The sequence below is a fragment of the Dermacentor andersoni genome, chromosome 6 (genome assembly GCF_023375885.2).
Source record: "Dermacentor andersoni chromosome 6, qqDerAnde1_hic_scaffold, whole genome shotgun sequence".
In the NCBI taxonomy this organism is placed as follows: domain Eukaryota; kingdom Metazoa; phylum Arthropoda; class Arachnida; order Ixodida; family Ixodidae; genus Dermacentor; species Dermacentor andersoni.
In genome coordinates this window covers 95,698,450-95,718,008 of record NC_092819.1, presented here as the reverse complement: position 1 = coordinate 95,718,008, position 19,559 = coordinate 95,698,450, and the positions used below count along the sequence as shown (strand labels likewise).

Sequence of the window (19,559 nt, the reverse complement as noted above, 5' to 3'; positions counted from 1 at the left end):
GCAACAACTGGCTCGCTTTTTTCATGAATGCAGAAAGTTGGAAATAATCGACTTGGTTCAGAACATGTATAAAAGAAGCCACAAGTCACTGGACAGCATAACAAATTTTGCCTCCCCCTGTGGCCTCGTTTGTAAGTTAAAATCAGTGCTGGATTCTTCTGTTTTCAGAATAAAAGCGGGCGTTTCAAGGAAATAAGCGGAGGACAATTAAGTCCGCATTTAAGGGCATGATGCGACTAGGTCAATGGCCCCAGTTTGCTGGCTCCTCTTATAGAACGTCCTTTGCGTACATGTACTTTGCGACTCACTCCCGACCTTCTGTAATGGCCTAAAAACAGTAATTTTAAAACAGCCCACAAGCAATGTTTCCAGAACATATGTGCGAAAGTAAGAAATGCAACAGGTCAATACCAGCACATATCAGGAAACATAAAGAAAACAAGACCTCACCTCTGCACAAACTCCAATGTCAAAGCCACTTCAGGTGGATACTCGATGTTAAGAACGAAGTATAAGAGAAACATGACTTTGAAAGCTGCAGCCCGCCGAGTGGTCAAGATAGCAACACCATCCACACAGACAGTGAACATTTCTGCCTCAAAGAGACCTGGTCCTAGAAAAAATAGAACAAAGGAATATTAGTACATTGCGAGATGGTCAATGATCACAAAATCTAACCTTTCATACATATTATGGGCGTCAATGGCATGTCTCCCAAGTCATCGTCATGGGCAGTCTCCTGCAAAATGAGAAAAGCAAGATGGAGGGATCGCATTCAAAAACTGATATCTTGCTGCATGAAATAGAAATGAGATTGTGTCAACGCCTGCGGAATGTACACGATCATACTCTGTGCAAAGCAATTGCCTTTTCACACTCATTTCAATATCTTGTTCAACCATGGACGAGATATGTAGCATATTTGGGCGTAGCAGCCGATCCCTCGGGTGCACCTTTCAAGTACCTAAAGAACAAAGGTACAGGTCATGAGAGAGACTGATGTTTAGGCAAATCCATGAAGATTCTGGGTTCAAATATGCGACCGGGAAGAATATTTATTCAAATGCAAAGTTTGTGTGAAATCTGCACAGCTTTCCTGCGTAGCTGGGTTGTCCTGCTTGCGTGGATGCTAAAGAGAAATTACTCCTCTATTACAGGCCATCCGTCATATTACAAAAATGACAAGATAAACCGCATGCAAAAGCCAAAACAGTTCTAAAGACAGATTTTGTTATTAGCTGCACAATTACATTGACACGAAATCAGCCAAACGTCTTTAAACCATACAGAAACTGTTGGTTGCAGCCACAAACATATTTGTTACTAAGGCAGACTAAATAGATATTTTTCATGTAACCTTTATCACCACTAAAATTTGGGGGACACCTAGGCTATGCCCTAAAGGATATAGCGAGGCTGTGTTAACGGCTCCCGTCTGCGGACCCTTGTTCGCATAGGTGACATGCACTTTTCTACTCACTTTATAGTCCAATTTGTGCCGCCATATATCCCACATACTCATTAGCATACAGTCATAAGCTACCACATTTTGTGAGACTAACAAAGATATGAAGCTCCACTTTAACCAAGCCGCACGAATGTGCCTTAGGAGTAGTGTGTCAACAGGGATCCGAAGGTCCCATAGAGTACCATTTCCATTTCAACCTCCCATCTCAATGAAGTTAGATGAGCTGGCTGGTCCTGCCAACTGCCATTTCACGCCGTCTCACAACACACAATCCACCAACCAATCATTAGTGCCCTGCCACAGGCGTGCTCGTGATCTTTTGCTTACAATGCCAAATGCTAATATTCTGTAGGACGACGCCTTCAACGATATTGCATGAATAGTTCTTGACACTATTTATTCATTAGTGCCATTCTGTTGTATTTTTCCTGATACCTCCTCCCAGAGTGTCTTTTAGAGCACTCTAGCATGAATAAACAAAATCTGCAAAGCTCAAGACTGATAAAAATTATGACAGCAGATTTTAAATACCCCCACCCTAATTATATGTAACATTTTGCTAGTAAAAGAATGCAGATATGGAGTGGAACTTTTTATACACATATGGAATGCACATCAGAATTCTGCATGCACAAGCACTTTTCTGCCAGATGGCAGCAGAAGAGAAAATTTTTAGCTTGCCTCAACGGTCTTGTAGATGACCTCTTCATCCTCGTCAAAGAGGGCAAGAAGGAGAACAAGTGCACCTTCATGTTCTGGTGTCACACTCTTGAGACGGCTCTTTGCTTGTTCAATTTCTTCGAGACATTTCTTCACCTTCGGCCGCTTCATCTGAACATAAGCATAACGATATACACGCAGCCCAACGCTTTCCATGCTAGCACCAATTCTTTGGCAAACCTCACCACCAAATAGCTCCTTGCAATGCTCAAGAAGGCAGTCCTCAGTAAGCAAAAATGGCCAGTTCTTTTTTACTTCTGTCACACTCCCAGAATGATTAATGGTCAGCCTTTGTGATGCATACGTCTCAATCATTAAACGAGTGACAAGCTGCTTGTTGGGATGCATTTTAGCATACTCAGAAAGAAGCTGTTGCTGCTTTTCTCGTTGTGTCAACAAACTTTCTCCACTTGGTAACTCTGGCTGCCATGCTATGCAACCATAGGAGTCACGGGTAGATCGTGGACGTGGCTGGAAGGAGTCTGGGTCATCAACAATTTCTGCAGGCAGCACATGTGCAATTGGTCTCTTGTTATTGACGCAGTTCTCGAGCTTCCACATCAATGTCTCAACTCCTGTGCCAACAACTGTACCCTGTAGCAAATCCTGAAATGATGAGGGGTACATTGACACAACATTTGTTGCAATTATTCTCAGGTTACGTCTGCCAGGCGCTGAATGCTTATGCAGGATTAGAGAACTCAGCATTCTCACCATCTGGTTCAGATCGGTTTTTGTAGGCCTTTCTTGTGCTTTGCATGCTTGAAGTAAACTTGGCGGGAACATTTCCCAAGGGATGCAAAATTTCTCAGCCCATTCATCTAGCTGCGAGTTGGCATCTGAAGTCACCTTAGCACAATTGCCACCCTGCCCTGATGGCACAGGAGCAGCACTAATGGTTTGAAACTTCTCAAGCAGGATGCGTCTTTGCACAGGGGCTAAGAAGTCCAAGTCTGATTCTTGTAGATATCTGAAGTGTTCTGCACATTTCACTCCCAACTCCTGAAGTTTCCAACTGATGGTGATGAAGTCCTCCTCGCTGAGTGCTGGAAGCCACTCCTGAACAAGTGACATGAAGTCCTCTGGGCTGAAAAAAAAGATTAACAATCTAAAACTGCATGCTTCAGTGCAATGACTGTGACTTTTGGATGGCCGACATCATATGACTCAAGCGCATAGTAATCTACAAGGTCGTGAATGGAAATGCACTTCAGTGTCCCAGATTCTGGGCCCGGCAAGAAATACATCATCATCATAGGTTCCAAAACAGAACAAGTGACACGAACAAGAAAAAAGACTTTGTTCTCTAGCAATAAAAGGAAAATGATCCGACCAAACACCAGCCTACTTTCTTCACGACCCAAGATCACGACCATGTCTTTGCTGTACTTGATGCCCCTGTATTCAATTTGGTATGTGCAATGCAATTCTTTTCCTAGTACTCCATAAGTCTTGATGGCTTCCTGAACTTCCATATTGAACAAACTAGGGCAAAATATAAATGTGGAGTCAATCACCAAGTCTCTTCCAAAACGGCAGCTACTCCCCCTGAATGCCTGAAGAAGCTGGTGTTTTTCAGCAAGTGTCAGCGTGATGTTCTTAAAGTTATGGGCACTTCTTATGCACTTGCGAAAATAGCCATGCTTGCTTTCACAACGCATAGTCCATAACCGAATAAGTGGTCCAAACTGAGTAATGAGACGGGGGTAGTGAACCATGTAATGGTGCTTCGGTTTCAGAGGAGTACCAGGAAAGAGCTCAGTTCTTTGGTGAATGTAATCTTCTATCAAATCTTTCAGTCTCATTATCATGGGCATATTTATTGCCGGAGCGCATGCCAACTGAACAAGTTCAGTGAGCATGAACACTAACTCCCATACAGGGTCATCTCTGCACACCTTGTCATAAAGAAAGCAGGGCAAAAACCGAAGCATATTCCAGTTCTGGATTGCATGTCTACTTAGCTTTTTAAATGTCTTAAAAACCTCAGCTGGCTGGTCGTTCACGTCCACTCTTTTGAACTTGAATGAAACAATCCTTTTATTCAGTTCTTCAACAGACAACCATCGCTGCTACGTGATGAAGTATTGTATCATCGATGGAAGATCGTATGATACCACACCTTCAAACAGGTCATGTGCTAAACATGGAGGGAGCCCAGGAGCACAAACGTGAAAGTATTTTAGGCCATTAAACAAAGCATCAAATTTAATGCCTTCGCACGAAACAAGGGTAGAGTCATCCTGGAGTTTCTTCACTGCCTCTTTGTAGTTCCCTTCATTTCTTAGTTCACTGCTGTCAAAACTGGTTTTCGCAAACATGTTTTCAAGCTTTACTAAACAAAATCTGCAGATGTATTCGGCTGTGCTGAAACTTTCCATGAATCCACCAATACTGTGGTTGCCTAGATTATCGCCCAGAATTGCTACCACAGTGCCGTATGTGGGAATGCTGTCCACCAACATGCAGCCAGCTTCTAGCTTTTTGATGTCATTAATCAACGAAGCAAACACCTTGTCCTGTCCGAAGAACAACACGTCACTTTCTTTACAAAGCAACACTAATTGAGCTGCACAGGTACGGCTTCTGTTCCAAGAACGTAGGTTTCCAAGCAGCAGATACACAGCTAGAATTTTGTGCTTCTTCTTTGCTGAACCTAAAGGATTTACCACTTCAAAAGCATCTTGAAAAAGAATCAAACGCAAAGCATTGGGGTGATCCTGAAACAGTGGTATTGACTGAAAGACATTCCCATCAGTGAAATCCTTAAAGACACCTGCTTCGTGAACTTCCGGATTCATACACTGATCTTGAACAGAGTTATCTCTTAGCAACGATCTTATCGTTTCAATTATTGGGACATAATGAAAATGAGCATCTTGATTGTTTTTGTTCTTTCCAAGACGCACAGCTACTGGCTGCACAAATTGAACTTGCTCTGAAAATACTCCCTGCGAGAATAAATGCTCCGAAATACTCCACTGTTGCTGTGCAAGCCAACAATAACATCACTTTCAAGCATAGTTTGGACAGCCAGCTCAACGAAATCTTCATTCAAGCCCGCATCTCTCATCTTTCTCCTTAATGCATCAGCCATGTGGTCAAGATTGTTGCTATGGAGGTCACAAATTGCCTCAGAAATGACTTGAACTGTTCTTGAGGGCACGATACTCTCGGAATGGAGACGCAGGTAGAAACGTCCAAAAGCCTCTATAATATCAGTACATACAGAATCTTGGCACATGACACCTTCAGCCACCTCTTGTTTGCTCCTATCAACCTCTGAGTGGCAGTCCTCACTCCGTTGTTCCTCAGTTGCACATGTCTCCAAGCCAGCACTATGACTCTCCATTTCAAGATTAGCTTGTACTTCGGTGCACCTTTCTGCAGAGGTGCCCTCTAAATGAGACTCGCGTACACCTGATTGAAAAGCATGCCTGTGACATCGTGAAATATGGGAGGAAAATGTCGACTTGTTTGTAAACTTGACATCTTGATACTTGACATCTCGGCATGTCTGTATACACGTATCAATGGTGCAGGTCAGTGATGCGCTTTTGCAAGTTACTACAGCTGCCGGAATACCATCACGCTTGTGAGATCTAAATATATGGCTCTTCAAGGAACTAACTTTCCGAAACGCTCTGCAGCAGTCAGAGAAAGGACAGCGAATGTGAAGGCTGCTTTCATTTTTGTGCAGTGATGCATGCTTCAAGAACTGAGGCAAAGCTTTGGCAACTGCTTGGCATATGCTGCACGTTTATGCCATTCTGCACGTTACTGGGCACTTGAGTGGACTCGTCCTCTGTAACAGCAACGAATTTAAAATTCCACAGAAATTAGCATCAAATTGTGCGTCATGGGAAATGTTTCAAATCACAGCTCATGCAGAGGGCTGCACTGTACATTTTATTATACATCTTCAGCTGCTGCTGACACATGGTCAGCTTGATCAGAAAAATCTACATACACAACTCTTGCTTTTCTAAAGCAGAATGGGCTTACTGCAGTGTTGTTACACCTTGTATAATCTGCAACTCATTTAGAAACAAGTGCAGGAAGTGAACAACTGAAGGTAAAACTGTCACATTTACTATCTGCAGTAGTCGCAACAGGAATTACACACACTTGCACTGTGTGCTACTAAAAGTCAGTGTGAAAAATATTTCAGAGCTAGCACTTCAGCTTCATTAAATTCATAGTCAAAGGTGGCCGTTAAGAGCAAAAGTGATTCGAACCCTGACTCCTTATATGTATTATCTGAAGATGCAAACAAGCTTAGCAGGCATCTAAAAAACGCCAGGGATAAAATGTTTAAAACAGCTCACCTGGTTTGTGAAGTCATCGTAATGAGCTTCTGTTAGCCTGGAGCACCACACGGTTATGTTCGACTGGTTCCGAACCAAAAAGAACGAATCTTTGTTGAGGCCACTAAGTGAACATGTGAAGTAGCGCTGGATGAAGTTCCCACTGCAGGAAAGAAGCGAGGATCAATATAGAACCGACACATCTAAAAATTACAATTAATTTTGCCGAGTTTTATTCATGTGATGGTAGCAACACAGTCCTTATAAGGCCAAGGGCCTACTGGAGAGAGCAAACATTACTATTGAAAAATAAATTTAAAATATATAAATAAATTATATATAAAATAAATAAATTTAAAAGCTGTTCATATGCTCAGTTGCCCTGTATTAACCTCGGTTCTCGAACTCAATGCTCTCGATTACTTGATTGGGATGTGTTGTGCGCACTTAAATGGTCAGATGACCCACAATTACTGTGATGCACAACAGTAAAAGCGAACCCACCACACAACGTCTTTTGAGGACTTAACGCTGAGGAGATGCCCACTCATAGCCAACTTAAAATAAGGTTCCACGTGCGAAATAAACGGCATGATCTGGCAATGCAAATGAGCATACACCACTAGCCAAGCACTTAGGAATTGTCTGCGTATAGGCTAGGGTGCAATCACACTAACACTGCGGAGGGAGCTGCCCGTTTGTACAGCCATGCAACTGCACTTTTGCTATCCTTGCGGCTGGATATCGTACTTCTTGCTGAGGCTGCATTGTGGAGTTCCGCCAGTGGTACATAAAATACCAGCGATGTCTACGTGCAGAAAGCCGCATGATGATCGGTCCACATTACTGCAATGAATGCGTCATTCGCTCACTCACGCACTTTTCGCGGCTACACACGGAGTTAGTAAACACGAATTTCGGTACCCGATGCAAGATACCGTGCGTGTGGTGCGAGCAGCTGCCAGGCGATAATCGAGTGCTAGTCTTAAAATTAACCAGTAATTTGCTCATGTACGCTTTGTTGGAATGAGCGTGAACGCGATCCTGCATAATTCGGCAGCAGAAGAAAAACGTTTCTACGCAGCGACTGCGCGATCTACAACGGAAGACGCGCCGCAGTGCTCACACGCAAGCAATATATAAGCAATATATTTATATATATATATATATATATATATATATATATATATATATATATATATATATATATATATATATATATATATATATATATATATATATATACAAGCACTAAACCAAAGCATCCACTTCCGACCATGCAATGTCGGCTCCTGAGCCCGTAGGCACAGTACAAATGTGGAAGTTGTCTCTCGCGCGACGCAACTCATGTCCAATGGAGCCACCGCGACCCTGAAACCACATGCGGCACGCTGTAGAAAGTGGGCTCAAATAGACAAGCCTTCGCCTACGGCCCCCTAGGTGTGAGGGCCGGTATCGAGGGCTTCTGTCCCATTATCCGACATATCCGAAACGTTACCATACGGAGCCGACATATCCGACGTATGCTGCAGTGCTCGTGCGAAATATGCCGGGGCTTCATCTTCCAATGCGCACGCAAGGAGGGTGATCGGAAGCATGATTGGCGACGGAGCACACACGTACGTACGTGAGCCGCCAAGTCATTATATCTGTCACCGGGAGTTCTCAGTAACATATGCCACATATTCGGGACGGATACAGAGCATTATCCAATGTCAGAGAGAGACCTTCAGCATCTTCATATGGTCGAATGTGTCGAATGGTTCTTAGAAAGTCAAATAGATGTCTTCGGAGCTACACTCTGTTTCCCATTGCTGTGCTGGGAACCTCGTCATACTCGCAGCGTGCCGATAAGACTACAGCGGCCGCAGGCGTCACGAGATCATACTATGTTCTAACGTTACTAGATTACCTCGTTGGTCTGTGCGTCCCCCTCCTCCTCGTGATACCGGATGAAGCAGAATAAAGGAATATTCTGAAGGGGTCACAGCGCACACGGGGACGAGAGACAAAGAAATACACAACACAAGCGCTGGTATTGTGTCTCCATGTGCGCTGTGGCCTTTTCAGAATGAAGGGTATTCCAAATATCTATTCAATAGAGGGAGTATTCTTTTCATGCCACCGCGACTGGACGTTTGCTCCCGTCTTTGAGCCCGGCGACGCACGGCATCAAGTAAGCAGGGCCTAAGATGCACCGCGAGCGACTATGACAGTCGCGATATAGCAACGGCGCAGCGTACCGAGAATAACTTTCTTCATACAGTCGTCGTGCACACTAAATGCGACCAGTTCGTTGCGCACATTCAATATAATAAAAAGGAAACCGAAACACGCCGAAAATGAAACCGAACTATTTTGCGGAGGCAGCGGAGCAACACAACATCCATACGCGGAAGCTCAACTTTGCCGGCCGCTTAGCGCACTTTACAAAGTGCGCCTGTACGTCTTTGTTCCCGTGCTGTAGCTGTGCAAGTGGATGTTGGGTTCATCGCGAGCTTCTCGTTTACGGTAGTCATCGAGTGCGTGTATGTTTGCTTGGTTGGTTCTAGCAGCATCGTGTATTTGATGCCTTGTGACTTGCTAGAGCTGCATCTGGGAGAAATTTGGAGCGCCCAACGAACGGGACGGCACCGCGCTCGTCCCCGCTGAAACAAGGTAAGCATGTGTAGTAATTCTGGCTTCATTTTGCTTATGACCACGATTAAGCGGGGCTAGCTCGCAAGCTGTAGTTTCTTGTCTTGTATAGCGGGTAATGGGATTAGCCACCGCAACTCCTGTAAATGCCGCTACTCGTTGTAGGGCTACAGTGAACGGGGCCTTGTTGCTCGCGGTCATGAGTTAGGCCTTCCTTTTTGCAGCGGTGATGTGTAGCCTTCGGGGATTGGATCGCGAACGTTGCCTGAAATTGTGCTGTGGTTGGAGTTAAGGCTTCTCTTACGGCCGCGGCGCACGCGCGCCAGTGGTGGTCGGTCACGTCAAGTTTGTCGCGCCAGGCGCGTATTGAGCCCCCACTACAGTTAAACAGTTTCGGCGCGGCATGGCGGCCGAGGTAGCGGCGGCAGCGGCGGAGCGCATGCGCAGATCGTCCGTCGTGACTTTGTGAAGCTGCGAGCTCCTTACGAATCCCGCGCCGGCAGCTGTGGAAGCGTGCGGAAAGCCGCCGAACACGCTGCCAGTTGAGTGCCGCCGGAGTGTAGTTTGGCGCTGTGGCCAACGTGACGTCGCTGAGCCGCGCGCGCTATGTTGAAGTATATCTGCGCCCATTGGGTAACAGTAAAGCCCAGACCACACGTACGCTTGCGTACGCGCGCAAGCTCGCGTTTAAGCGCCTGCAGCGCCTAGCGAGGAATGGTGGTTCGCATCCACAAAGACGCGCGCGCGCGCTCACTGCCTTCACTCACAGACGCCTTGGAAAACGTCACTTCGTACTTTGCCATTGACTGTTTTTCACAATGCTTCGATATCTGTAAACGTAATTGTTATATTTTTAGAGCTGTTTGATCAGCACGAAAAGGAAAGATTAAGCACTTTCTTGAATGATATAGATCTGCTTCACTGAGTTGAATGTACCGTGCTGTGGCTGCGCAGGCAGGCGCCTCGACGCGAGGTGGTCCAAGCGCGCGAAAACAGGAGCTGTTCACCGAGATCGCGCCGCGTTTCGACGCGTACAAGCCGTGCCGCATTGTCTGCGTATACCTGGGCGCCCGGACGCAAGCTCGCGCTCATCATCAAGCGTGCGTGTGGTCTGGGCCTAACGTCGCCTATATTCGCCGAAGGGCTGTGAGGGGTAGTTCGTAGACTGCAAAGGACGGAACGAGTACGTTGGTAGCTTCATAATGAAGGCTTAGATCCATGAACGCGAAAACTAAAGCGAAGCCGGCGAGCTGCGCCGTCGGGCGAAGCACTTTGTATATCTCGTTTTCCTATTTGCTCGGATCTGCAGCCACAGAGAATTTCGTTCGTCGCCCGCAAGTCCACTGGACATTAGCCAGATTTTCGATGGCCTTTTCCGGTTTGCCACTTAGCTCCGCCCATGAGTTCTGTCTTCGCATCGGCTTGCGCGTCGCCAAGTGCTCATTAAGAACCTTTAGGTGGTCGCAATTTCTGGAGCCCTCTCTACGGCGTGCCCCATTGTCGATGTCGCTTTGGGACATGAAACGCTATAAACCAAACCCAACTTCGGTATACTTCGAGTTTTAGGTAGCAAAGCATGCATAGTGAATGCTTACTGAGGCGGCCTGCAACAGTTACCGTTCTTTTAATGCGCTGTAAGGTACCAGCTTTCATCATGAATGGGTCATTCTATTACTGTGTGCTTTATCAATGCGCGGAGGTAAGTTCCGTCTGCGAAGGCAGTATATATTGCTTGCGTGTGAGCACTGCGGCGCGTCTTCCGTTGTAGATCGCGCAGTCGCTGCGTAGAAACGTTTTTCTTCTGCTGCCGAATTATGCAGGATCGCGTTCACGCTCATTCCAACAAAGCGTACATGAGCAAATTACTGGTTAATTTTAAGACTAGCACTCGATTATCGCCTGGCAGCTGCTCGCACCACACGCACGGTATCTTGCATCGGGTACCGAAATTCGTGTTTACTAACTCCGTGTGTAGCCGCGAAAAGTGCGTGAGTGAGCGAATGACGCATTCATTGCAGTAATGTGGACCGATCATCATGCGGCTTTCTGCACGTAGACATCGCTGGTATTTTATGTACCACTGGCGGAACTCCACAATGCAGCCTCAGCAAGAAGTACGATATCCAGCCGCAAGGATAGCAAAAGTGCAGTTGCATGGCTGTACAAACGGGCAGCTCCCTCCGCAGTGTTAGTGTGATTGCACCCTAGCCTATACGCAGACAATTCCTAAGTGCTTGGCTAGTGGTGTATGCTCATTTGCATTGCCAGATCATGCCGTTTATTTCGCACGTGGAACCTTATTTTAAGTTGGCTATGAGTGGGCATCTCCTCAGCGTTAAGTCCTCAAAAGACGTTGTGTGGTGGGTTCGCTTTTACTGTTGTGCATCACAGTAATTGTGGGTCATCTGACCATTTAAGTGCGCACAACACATCCCAATCAAGTAATCGAGAGCATTGAGTTCGAGAACCGAGGTTAATACAGGGCAACTGAGCATATGAACAGCTTTTAAATTTATTTATTTTATATATAATTTATTTATATATTTTAAATTTATTTTTCAATAGTAATGTTTGCTCTCTCCAGTAGGCCCTTGGCCTTATAAGGACTGTGTTGCTACCATCACATGAATAAAACTCGGCAAAATTAATTGTAATTTTTAGATGTGTCGGTTCTATATTGATCCTCGCTTCTTTCCTGCAGTGGGAACTTCACCCAGCGCTACTTCACATGCTCACTTAGTGGCCTCAACAAAGATTCGTTCTTTTTGGTTCGGAACTAGTCGAACATAACCGTGTGGTGCTCCAGGCTAACAGAAGCTCATTACGATGACTTCACAAACCAGGTGAGCTGTTTTAAACATTTTATCCCTGGCGTTTTTTAGATGCCTGCTAAGCTTGTTTGCATCTTCAGATAATACATATAAGGAGTCAGGGTTCGAATCACTTTTCCTCTTAACGGCCACCTTTGACTATGAATTTAATGAAGCTGAAGTGCTAGCTCTGAAATATTTTTCACACTGACTTTTAGTAGCACACAGTGCAAGTGTGTGTAATTCCTGTTGCGACTACTGCAGATAGTAAATGTGACAGTTTTACCTTCAGTTGTTCACTTCCTGCACTTGTTTCTAAATGAGTTGCAGATTATACAAGGTGTAACAACATTGCAGTAAGCCCATTCTGCTTTAGAAAAGCAAGAGTTGTGTATGTAGATTTTTCTGATCAAGCTGACCATATGTCAGCAGCAGCTGAAGATGTATAATAAAATGTACAGTGCAGCCCTCTGCATGAGCTGTGATTTGAAACATTTCCCATGACGCACAATTTGATGCTAATTTCTGTGGAATTTTAAATTCGTTGCTGTTACAGAGGTCGAGTCCACTCAAGTGCCCAGTAACGTGCAGAATGGCATACAAGTGCAGCATATGCCAAGCAGTTGCCAAAGCCTTGCCTCAGTTCTTGAAGCATGCATCACTGCACAAAAATGAAAGCAGCCTTCACATTCGCTGTCCTTTCTCTGACTGCTGCAGAGCGTTTCGGAAAGTGAGTTCCTTGAAGAGCCATATATTTAGATCTCACAAGCGTGATGGTATTCCGGCGGCTGTAGTAACTTGCAAAAGCGCATCACTGACCTGCACCATTGATACGTGTATACAGACATGCCGAGATGTCAAGTCCTTATTGAGTCACCTGAAAAGGCACATCACTGAAGGGAAGAATGTTTCATGCCCCTTTGTTGGATGTTCACGAAAGTATACAAACAAGTCGACATTTTCCTCCCATATTTCACGATGTCACAGGCATGCTTTTCAATCAGGTGTACGCGAGTCTCATTTAGAGGGCACCTCTGCAGAAAGGTGCACCGAAGCACAAGCTAATCTTGAAATGGAGAGTCATAGTGCTGGCTTGGAGACATGTGCAACTGAGGAACAACGGAGTGAGGACTGCCACTGAGAGGTTGATAGGAGCAAACAAGAGGTGGCTGAAGGTGTCATGCGCCAAGATTCTGTATGTACTGATATTATAGAGGCTTTTGGGCGTTTCTACCTGCGTCTCCATTCCGAGAGTATCGTGCCCTCAAGAACAGTTCAAGTCATTTCTGAGGCAATTTGTGACCTCCATAGCAACAATCTTGACCACATGGCTGATGCATTAAGGAGAAAGATGAGAGATGCGGGCTTGAATGAAGATTTCGTTGAGCTGGCTGTCAAAACTATGCTTGAAAGTGATGTTATTGTTGGCTTGCACAGCAACAGTGGAGCATTTCGGAGCATTTATTCTCGCAGGGAGTATTTTCAGAGCAAGTTCAATTATGTGCAGCCAGTAGCTCTGCGTCTTGGAAAGAACAAAAACAATCAAGATGCTCATTTTCATTATGTCCCAATAATTGAAACGATAAGATCGTTGCTAAGAGATAACTCTGTTCAAGATCAGTGTATGAATCCGGAAGTTCACGAAGCAGGTGTCTAAGGATTTCACTGAAGGGAATGTCTTTCAGTCAATACCACTGTTTCAGGATCACCCCAATGCTTTGCGTTTGATTCTTTTTCAAGATGCTCTTGAAGTGGTAAATCCTTTAGGTTCAGCAAAGAAGAAGCACAAAATTCTAGCTGTGTATCTGCTGCTTGGAAACCTACGTTCTTGGAACAGAAGTCGTACCTGTGCAGTTCAATTAGTGTTGCTTTGTAAAGAAAGTGACGTGTTGTTCTTCGGACAGGACAAGGTGTTTGCTTCGTTGATTAATGACATCAAAAAGCTAGAAGCTGGCTGCATGTTGGTGGACAGCATTCCCACATACGGCACTGTGGTAGCAATTCTGGGCGATAATCTAGGCAACCACAGTATTTGTGGATTCATGGAAAGTTTCAGCACAGCCGAATACATCTGCAGATTTTGTTTAGTAAAGCTTGAAAACATGTTTGCGAAAACCAGTTTTGACAGCAGTGAACTAAGAAATGAAGGGAACTACAAAGAGGCAGTGAAGAAACTCCAGGATGACTCTACCCTTGTTTCGTGCGAAGGCATTAAATTTGATGCTTTGTTTAATGGCCTAAAATACATTCACGTTTGTGCTCCTGGGCTCCCTCCATGTTTAGCACATGACCTGTTTGAAGGTGTGGTATCATACGATCTTCCATTGATAATACAATACTTCATTACGAAGCAGCGATGGTTGTCTGTTGAAGAACTGAATAAAAGGATTGTTTCATTCAAGTTCAAAAGAGTGGACGTGAACGACCAGCCAGCTGAGGTTTTTAAGACATTTAAAAAGCTGAGTGGACATGCAATCCAGAACTGGAATATGCTCCGGTTTTTGCCCTGCTTTCTTTATGACAAGGTGTGCAGAGATGACCCTGTATGGGAGTTAGTGTTCATGCTCACTGAACTTGTTCAGTTGGCATGTGCTCCGGCAATAAATATGCCCATGATAATGAGACTGAAAGATTTGATAGAAGATTACATTCACCAAAGAACTGAGCTCTTTCCTGGTACTCCTCTGAAACCGAAGCACCATTACATGGTTCACTACCCCCATCTCATTACTCAGTTTGGACCACTTATTCGGTTATGGACTATGCGTTGTGAAAGCAAGCATGGCTATTTTCGCAAGTGCATAAGAAGTGCCCATAACTTTAAGAACATCACGCTGACACTTGCTGAAAAACACCAGCTTCTTCAGGCATTCAGGGGGAGTAGCTGCCGTTTTGGAAGAGACTTGGTGATTGACTCCACATTTATATTTTGCCCTAGTTTGTTCAATATGGAAGTTCAGGAAGCCATCAAGACTTATGGAGTACTAGGAAAAGAATTGCATTGCACATACCAAATTGAATACAGGGGCATCAAGTACAGCAAAGACATGGTCGTGATCTTGGGTCGTGAAGAAAGTAGGCTGGTGTTTGGTCGGATCATTTTCATTTTATTGCTAGAGAACAAAGTCTTTTTTCTTGTTCGTGTCACTTGTTCTGTTTTGGAACCTATGATGATGATGTATTTCTTGCCGGGCCCAGAATCTGGGACACTGAAGTGCATTTCCATTCACAACCTTCTAGATTACTATCCGCTTGAGTCATATGATGTCGGCCATCCAAAAGTCACAGTCATTGCACTGAAGCATGCAGTTTTAGATTGTTAATCTTTTTTTTCAGCCCAGAGGACTTCATGTCACTTGTTCAGGAGTGGCTTCCAGCACTCAGCGAGGAGGACTTCATCACCATCAGTTGGAAACTTCAGGAGTTGGGAGTGAAATGTGCAGAACACTTCAGATATCTACAAGAATCAGACTTGGACTTCTTAGCCCCTGTGCAAAGACGCATCCTGCTTGAGAAGTTTCAAACCATGAGTGCTGCTCCTGTGCCATCAGGGCAGGGTGGCAATTGTGCTAAGGTGACTTCAGATGCCAACTCGCAGCTAGATGAATGGGCTGAGAAATTTTGCATCCCTTGGGAAATGTTCCCGCCAAGTTTACTTCAAGCATGCAAAGCACAAGAAAGGCCTACAAAAACCGATCTGAACCAGATGGTGAGAATGCTGAGTTCTCTAATCCTGCATAAGCATTCAGCGCCTGGCAGACGTAACCTGAGAATAATTGCAACAAAAGTTGTGTCAATGTACCCCTCATCATTTCAGGATTTGCTACAGGGTACAGTTGTTGGCACAGGAGTTGAGACATTGATGTGGAAGCTCGAGAACTGCGTCGATAACAAGAGACCAATTGCACATGTGCTGCCTGCAGAAATTGTTGATGACCCAGACTCCTTCCAGCCACGTCCACGATCTACCCGTGACTCCTATGGTTGCATAGCATGGCAGCCAGAGTTACCAAGTGGAGAAAGTTTGTTGACACAACGAGAAAAGCAGCAACAGCTTCTTTCTGAGTATGCTAAAATGCATCCCAACAAGCAGCTTGTCACTCGTTTAATGATTGAGACGTATGCATCACAAAGGCTGACCATTAATCATTCTGGGAGTGTGACAGAAGTAAAAAAGAACTGGCCATTTTTGCTTACTGAGGACTGCCTTCTTGAGCATTGCAAGGAGCTATTTGGTGGTGAGGTTTGCCAAAGAATTGGTGCTAGCATGGAAAGCGTTGGGCTGCGTGTATATCGTTATGCTTATGTTCAGATGAAGCGGCCGAAGGTGAAGAAATGTCTCGAAGAAATTGAACAAGCAAAGAGCCGTCTCAAGAGTGTGACACCAGAACATGAAGGTGCACTTGTTCTCCTTCTTGCCCTCTTTAACGAGGATGAAGAGGTCATCTACAAGACCGTTGAGGCAAGCTAAAAATTTTCTCTTCTGCTGCCATCTGGCAGAAAAGTGCTTGTGCATGCAGAATTCTGATGTGCATTCCATATGTGTATAAAAAGTTCCACTCCATATCTGCATTCTTTTACTAGCAAAATGTTACATATAATTAGGGTGGGGGTATTTAAAATCTGCTGTCATAATTTTTATCAGTCTTGAGCTTTGCAGATTTTGTTTATTCATGCTAGAGTGCTCTAAAAGACACTCTGGGAGGAGGTATCAGGAAAAATACAACAGAATGGCACTAATGAATAAATAGTGTCAAGAACTATTCATGCAATATCGTTGAAGGCGTCGTCCTACAGAATATTAGCATTTGGCATTGTAAGCAAAAGATCACGAGCACGCCTGTGGCAGGGCACTAATGATTGGTTGGTGGATTGTGTGTTGTGAGACGGCGTGAAATGGCAGTTGGCAGGACCAGCCAGCTCATCTAACTTCATTGAGATGGGAGGTTGAAATGGAAATGGTACTCTATGGGACCTTCGGATCCCTGTTGACACACTACTCCTAAGGCACATTCGTGCGGCTTGGTTAAAGTGGAGCTTCATATCTTTGTTAGTCTCACAAAATGTGGTAGCTTATGACTGTATGCTAATGAGTATGTGGGATATATGGCGGCACAAATTGGACTATAAAGTGAGTAGAAAAGTGCATGTCACCTATGCGAACAAGGGTCCGCAGACGGGAGCCGTTAACACAGTCTCGCTATATCCTTTAGGGCATAGCCTAGGTGTCCCCCAAATTTTAGTGGTGATAAAGGTTATATGAAAAATATCTATTTAGTCTGCCTTAGTAACAAATATGTTTGTGGCTGCAACCAACAGTTTCTGTATGGTTTAAAGACGTTTGGCTGATTTCGTGTCAATGTAATTGTGCAGCTAATAACAAAATCTGTCTTTAGAACTGTTTTGGCTTTTGCATGCGGTTTATCTTGTCATTTTTGTAATACGACGGATGGCCTGTAATAAAGGAGTAATTTCTCTTTAGCATCCACGCAAGCAGGACAACCCAGCTACGCAGGAAAGCTGTGCAGATTTCACACAAACTTTGCATTTGAATAAAAATTCTTCCCGGTCGCATATTTGAACCCAGAATCTTCATGGATTTGCCTAAACATCAGTCTCTCTCATGACCTGTACCTTTGTTCTTTAGGTACTTGAAAGGTGCACCCGAGGGATCGGCTGCTACGCCCAAATATGCTACATATCTCGTCCATGGTTGAACAAGATATTGAAATGAGTGTGAAAAGGCAATTGCTTTGCACAGAGTATGATCGTGTACATTCCGCAGGCGTTGACACAATCTCATTTCTATTTCATGCAGCAAGATATCAGTTTTTGAATGCGATCCCTCCATCTTGCTTTTCTCATTTTGCAGGAGACTGCCCATGACGATGACTTGGGAGACATGCCATTGACGCCCATAATATGTATGAAAGGTTAGATTTTGTGATCATTGACCATCTCGCAATGTACTAATATTCCTTTGTTCTATTTTTTCTAGGACCAGGTCTCTTTGAGGCAGAAATGTTCACTGTCTGTGTGGATGGTGTTGCTATCTTGACCACTCGGCGGGCTGCAGCTTTCAAAGTCATGTTTCTCTTATACTTCGTTCTTAACATCGAGTATCCACCTGAAGTGGCTTTGACATTGGAGTTTGTGCAGAGGTGAGGTCTTGTTTTCTTTATGTTTCCTGATATGTGCTGGTATTGACCTGTTGCATTTCTTACTTTCGCACATATCTTCTGGAAACATTGCTTGTGGGCTGTTTTAAAATTACTGTTTTTAGGCCATTACAGAAGGTGGGGAGTGAGTCGCAAAGTACATGTACGCAAATGACGTTCTACAAGAGGAGCCGGCAAACTGGGGCCATTGACCTAGTCGCATCATGCCCTTAAATGCGGACTTAAGTGTCCTCCGCTTATTTCCTTGAAACGCCCGCTTTTATTCTGAAAACAGAAGAATCCAGCACTGATTTTAACTTACAAACGAGGCCACAGGGGGAGGCAAAATTTCTTATGCTGTCCAGTGACTTGTGGCTTCTTTTATACATGTTCTGAACCAAGTCGATTATTTCCAACTTTCTGCATTCATGAAAAAAGCGAGCCAGTTGTTGCACCTCGCTTTCCACTAGTGAGGATTTCTGTGGGGATTTTATGTTTGTTAACATTGTAGCCAGTCATTTTGATAAATTTTTTTGATTTGTCCAGTCAGTGCTTTGAATGGCATCTAAGCTTTGGTAGTACCCATTATTAGCCCGGTGGTATTGGTACAATAATTCCAGCTCCTTTTTTTTTTGTTTCTTTTAGGGCAATCGCAGGAATCAACCCAGAAAGAAGCACAAAGGCACGACGAACGTCGAAGAAGCAGTATTGTTTGTCGCCAACAGTGGCTGCCTTGGCGAATGCCCTGGATCAATACAAGTTCTAAGCTTGAGTTTGAGTTCTAAATAAAGAGTAAAATTTGGAATGTCAAGCTGTTGCCTTTAACTTCGCTATTGAATATAACTCACTCTGGTTATGCTGCTAGCACCATGCATGCGAAGTTAGTGCTGCCCGCGGCTTCTATTGCAGATGATGGCACATAAACAGCAACTAAGTGAAAATATCTACTTAGCTTAGGAGAGAACAGAGCCCATTTTTCTTAAATATGGTAATACAGTTTCGTTAGTACAGGGTTAAACCATGTTTCTGCAAAATGACAAGCAGTATATGAACAAAAAAATTGTCATTGCAAAATAACTTTATCACTAAATGCAAGGCAGAGAAAATTTGTGTAGAATTACAGAAAAAGCAGTAACAGAAAAATTGTGTGCGATTACAAAATACAGCCTGTTATTTGAAACCGTTCAAGGGAGAGAAAATTTCTGTAGGATAACAGAAAAAGCATTGACAGAAAAGTTGTGTGCAAAAACGTAAAGCTTGTATTTTTAAGATATCAAAAACAAGAAATCTCTATATAGAACTACAGAAATGCAATAACAGACAATAGATGCAAAATTCCTGGGAAATCGAGAACAGAAAACATACAAGAACAGAACTGTTATGTCACTAAATTTGCCATGCATTTTCTGTTTTTCTCACAAAATTGTTTTTACAGTGCAGTGACGAAAAGGAGAGCCTG

At 44.1% G+C, this 19,559-nt stretch overlaps 2 protein-coding genes across 3 annotated transcripts; one reads left to right on the top strand and one right to left on the bottom strand.

Annotated features, from left to right (window-relative positions):
- Nucleotides 1-446: 446 nt before the first annotated feature.
- On the bottom strand, nucleotides 447-3,280 carry LOC126530717 (uncharacterized). Its single transcript, XM_050177997.3, has 4 exons — nucleotides 2,903-3,280; nucleotides 2,150-2,794; nucleotides 679-739; nucleotides 447-613 (listed from the first exon to the last, which is right to left on the bottom strand). Exons 1-4 carry the CDS (start codon nucleotides 3,260-3,262, stop codon nucleotides 447-449), a joined length of 1,233 nt encoding a protein of 410 aa, XP_050033954.3. The 5' UTR covers nucleotides 3,263-3,280.
- Nucleotides 3,281-11,869: 8,589 nt separating this feature from the next.
- Nucleotides 11,870-18,911, top strand: LOC126530725 (uncharacterized). Of its 2 annotated transcripts, XM_072288536.1 has the most exons (5): nucleotides 11,870-11,975; nucleotides 12,499-12,672; nucleotides 17,815-17,875; nucleotides 17,941-18,103; nucleotides 18,746-18,911. In XM_072288536.1, exons 2-5 carry the CDS (start codon nucleotides 12,535-12,537, stop codon nucleotides 18,864-18,866), a joined length of 483 nt encoding a protein of 160 aa, XP_072144637.1. In that variant the 5' UTR covers nucleotides 11,870-11,975; nucleotides 12,499-12,534; the 3' UTR covers nucleotides 18,867-18,911. The 2 variants fall into 2 exon arrangements, 1 of the variants encoding a protein (XP_072144637.1); XR_011894960.1 differs by lacking the exon at nucleotides 12,499-12,672 and having other exon boundaries at nucleotides 11,883-11,975.
- Nucleotides 18,912-19,559: the final 648 nt, after the last annotated feature.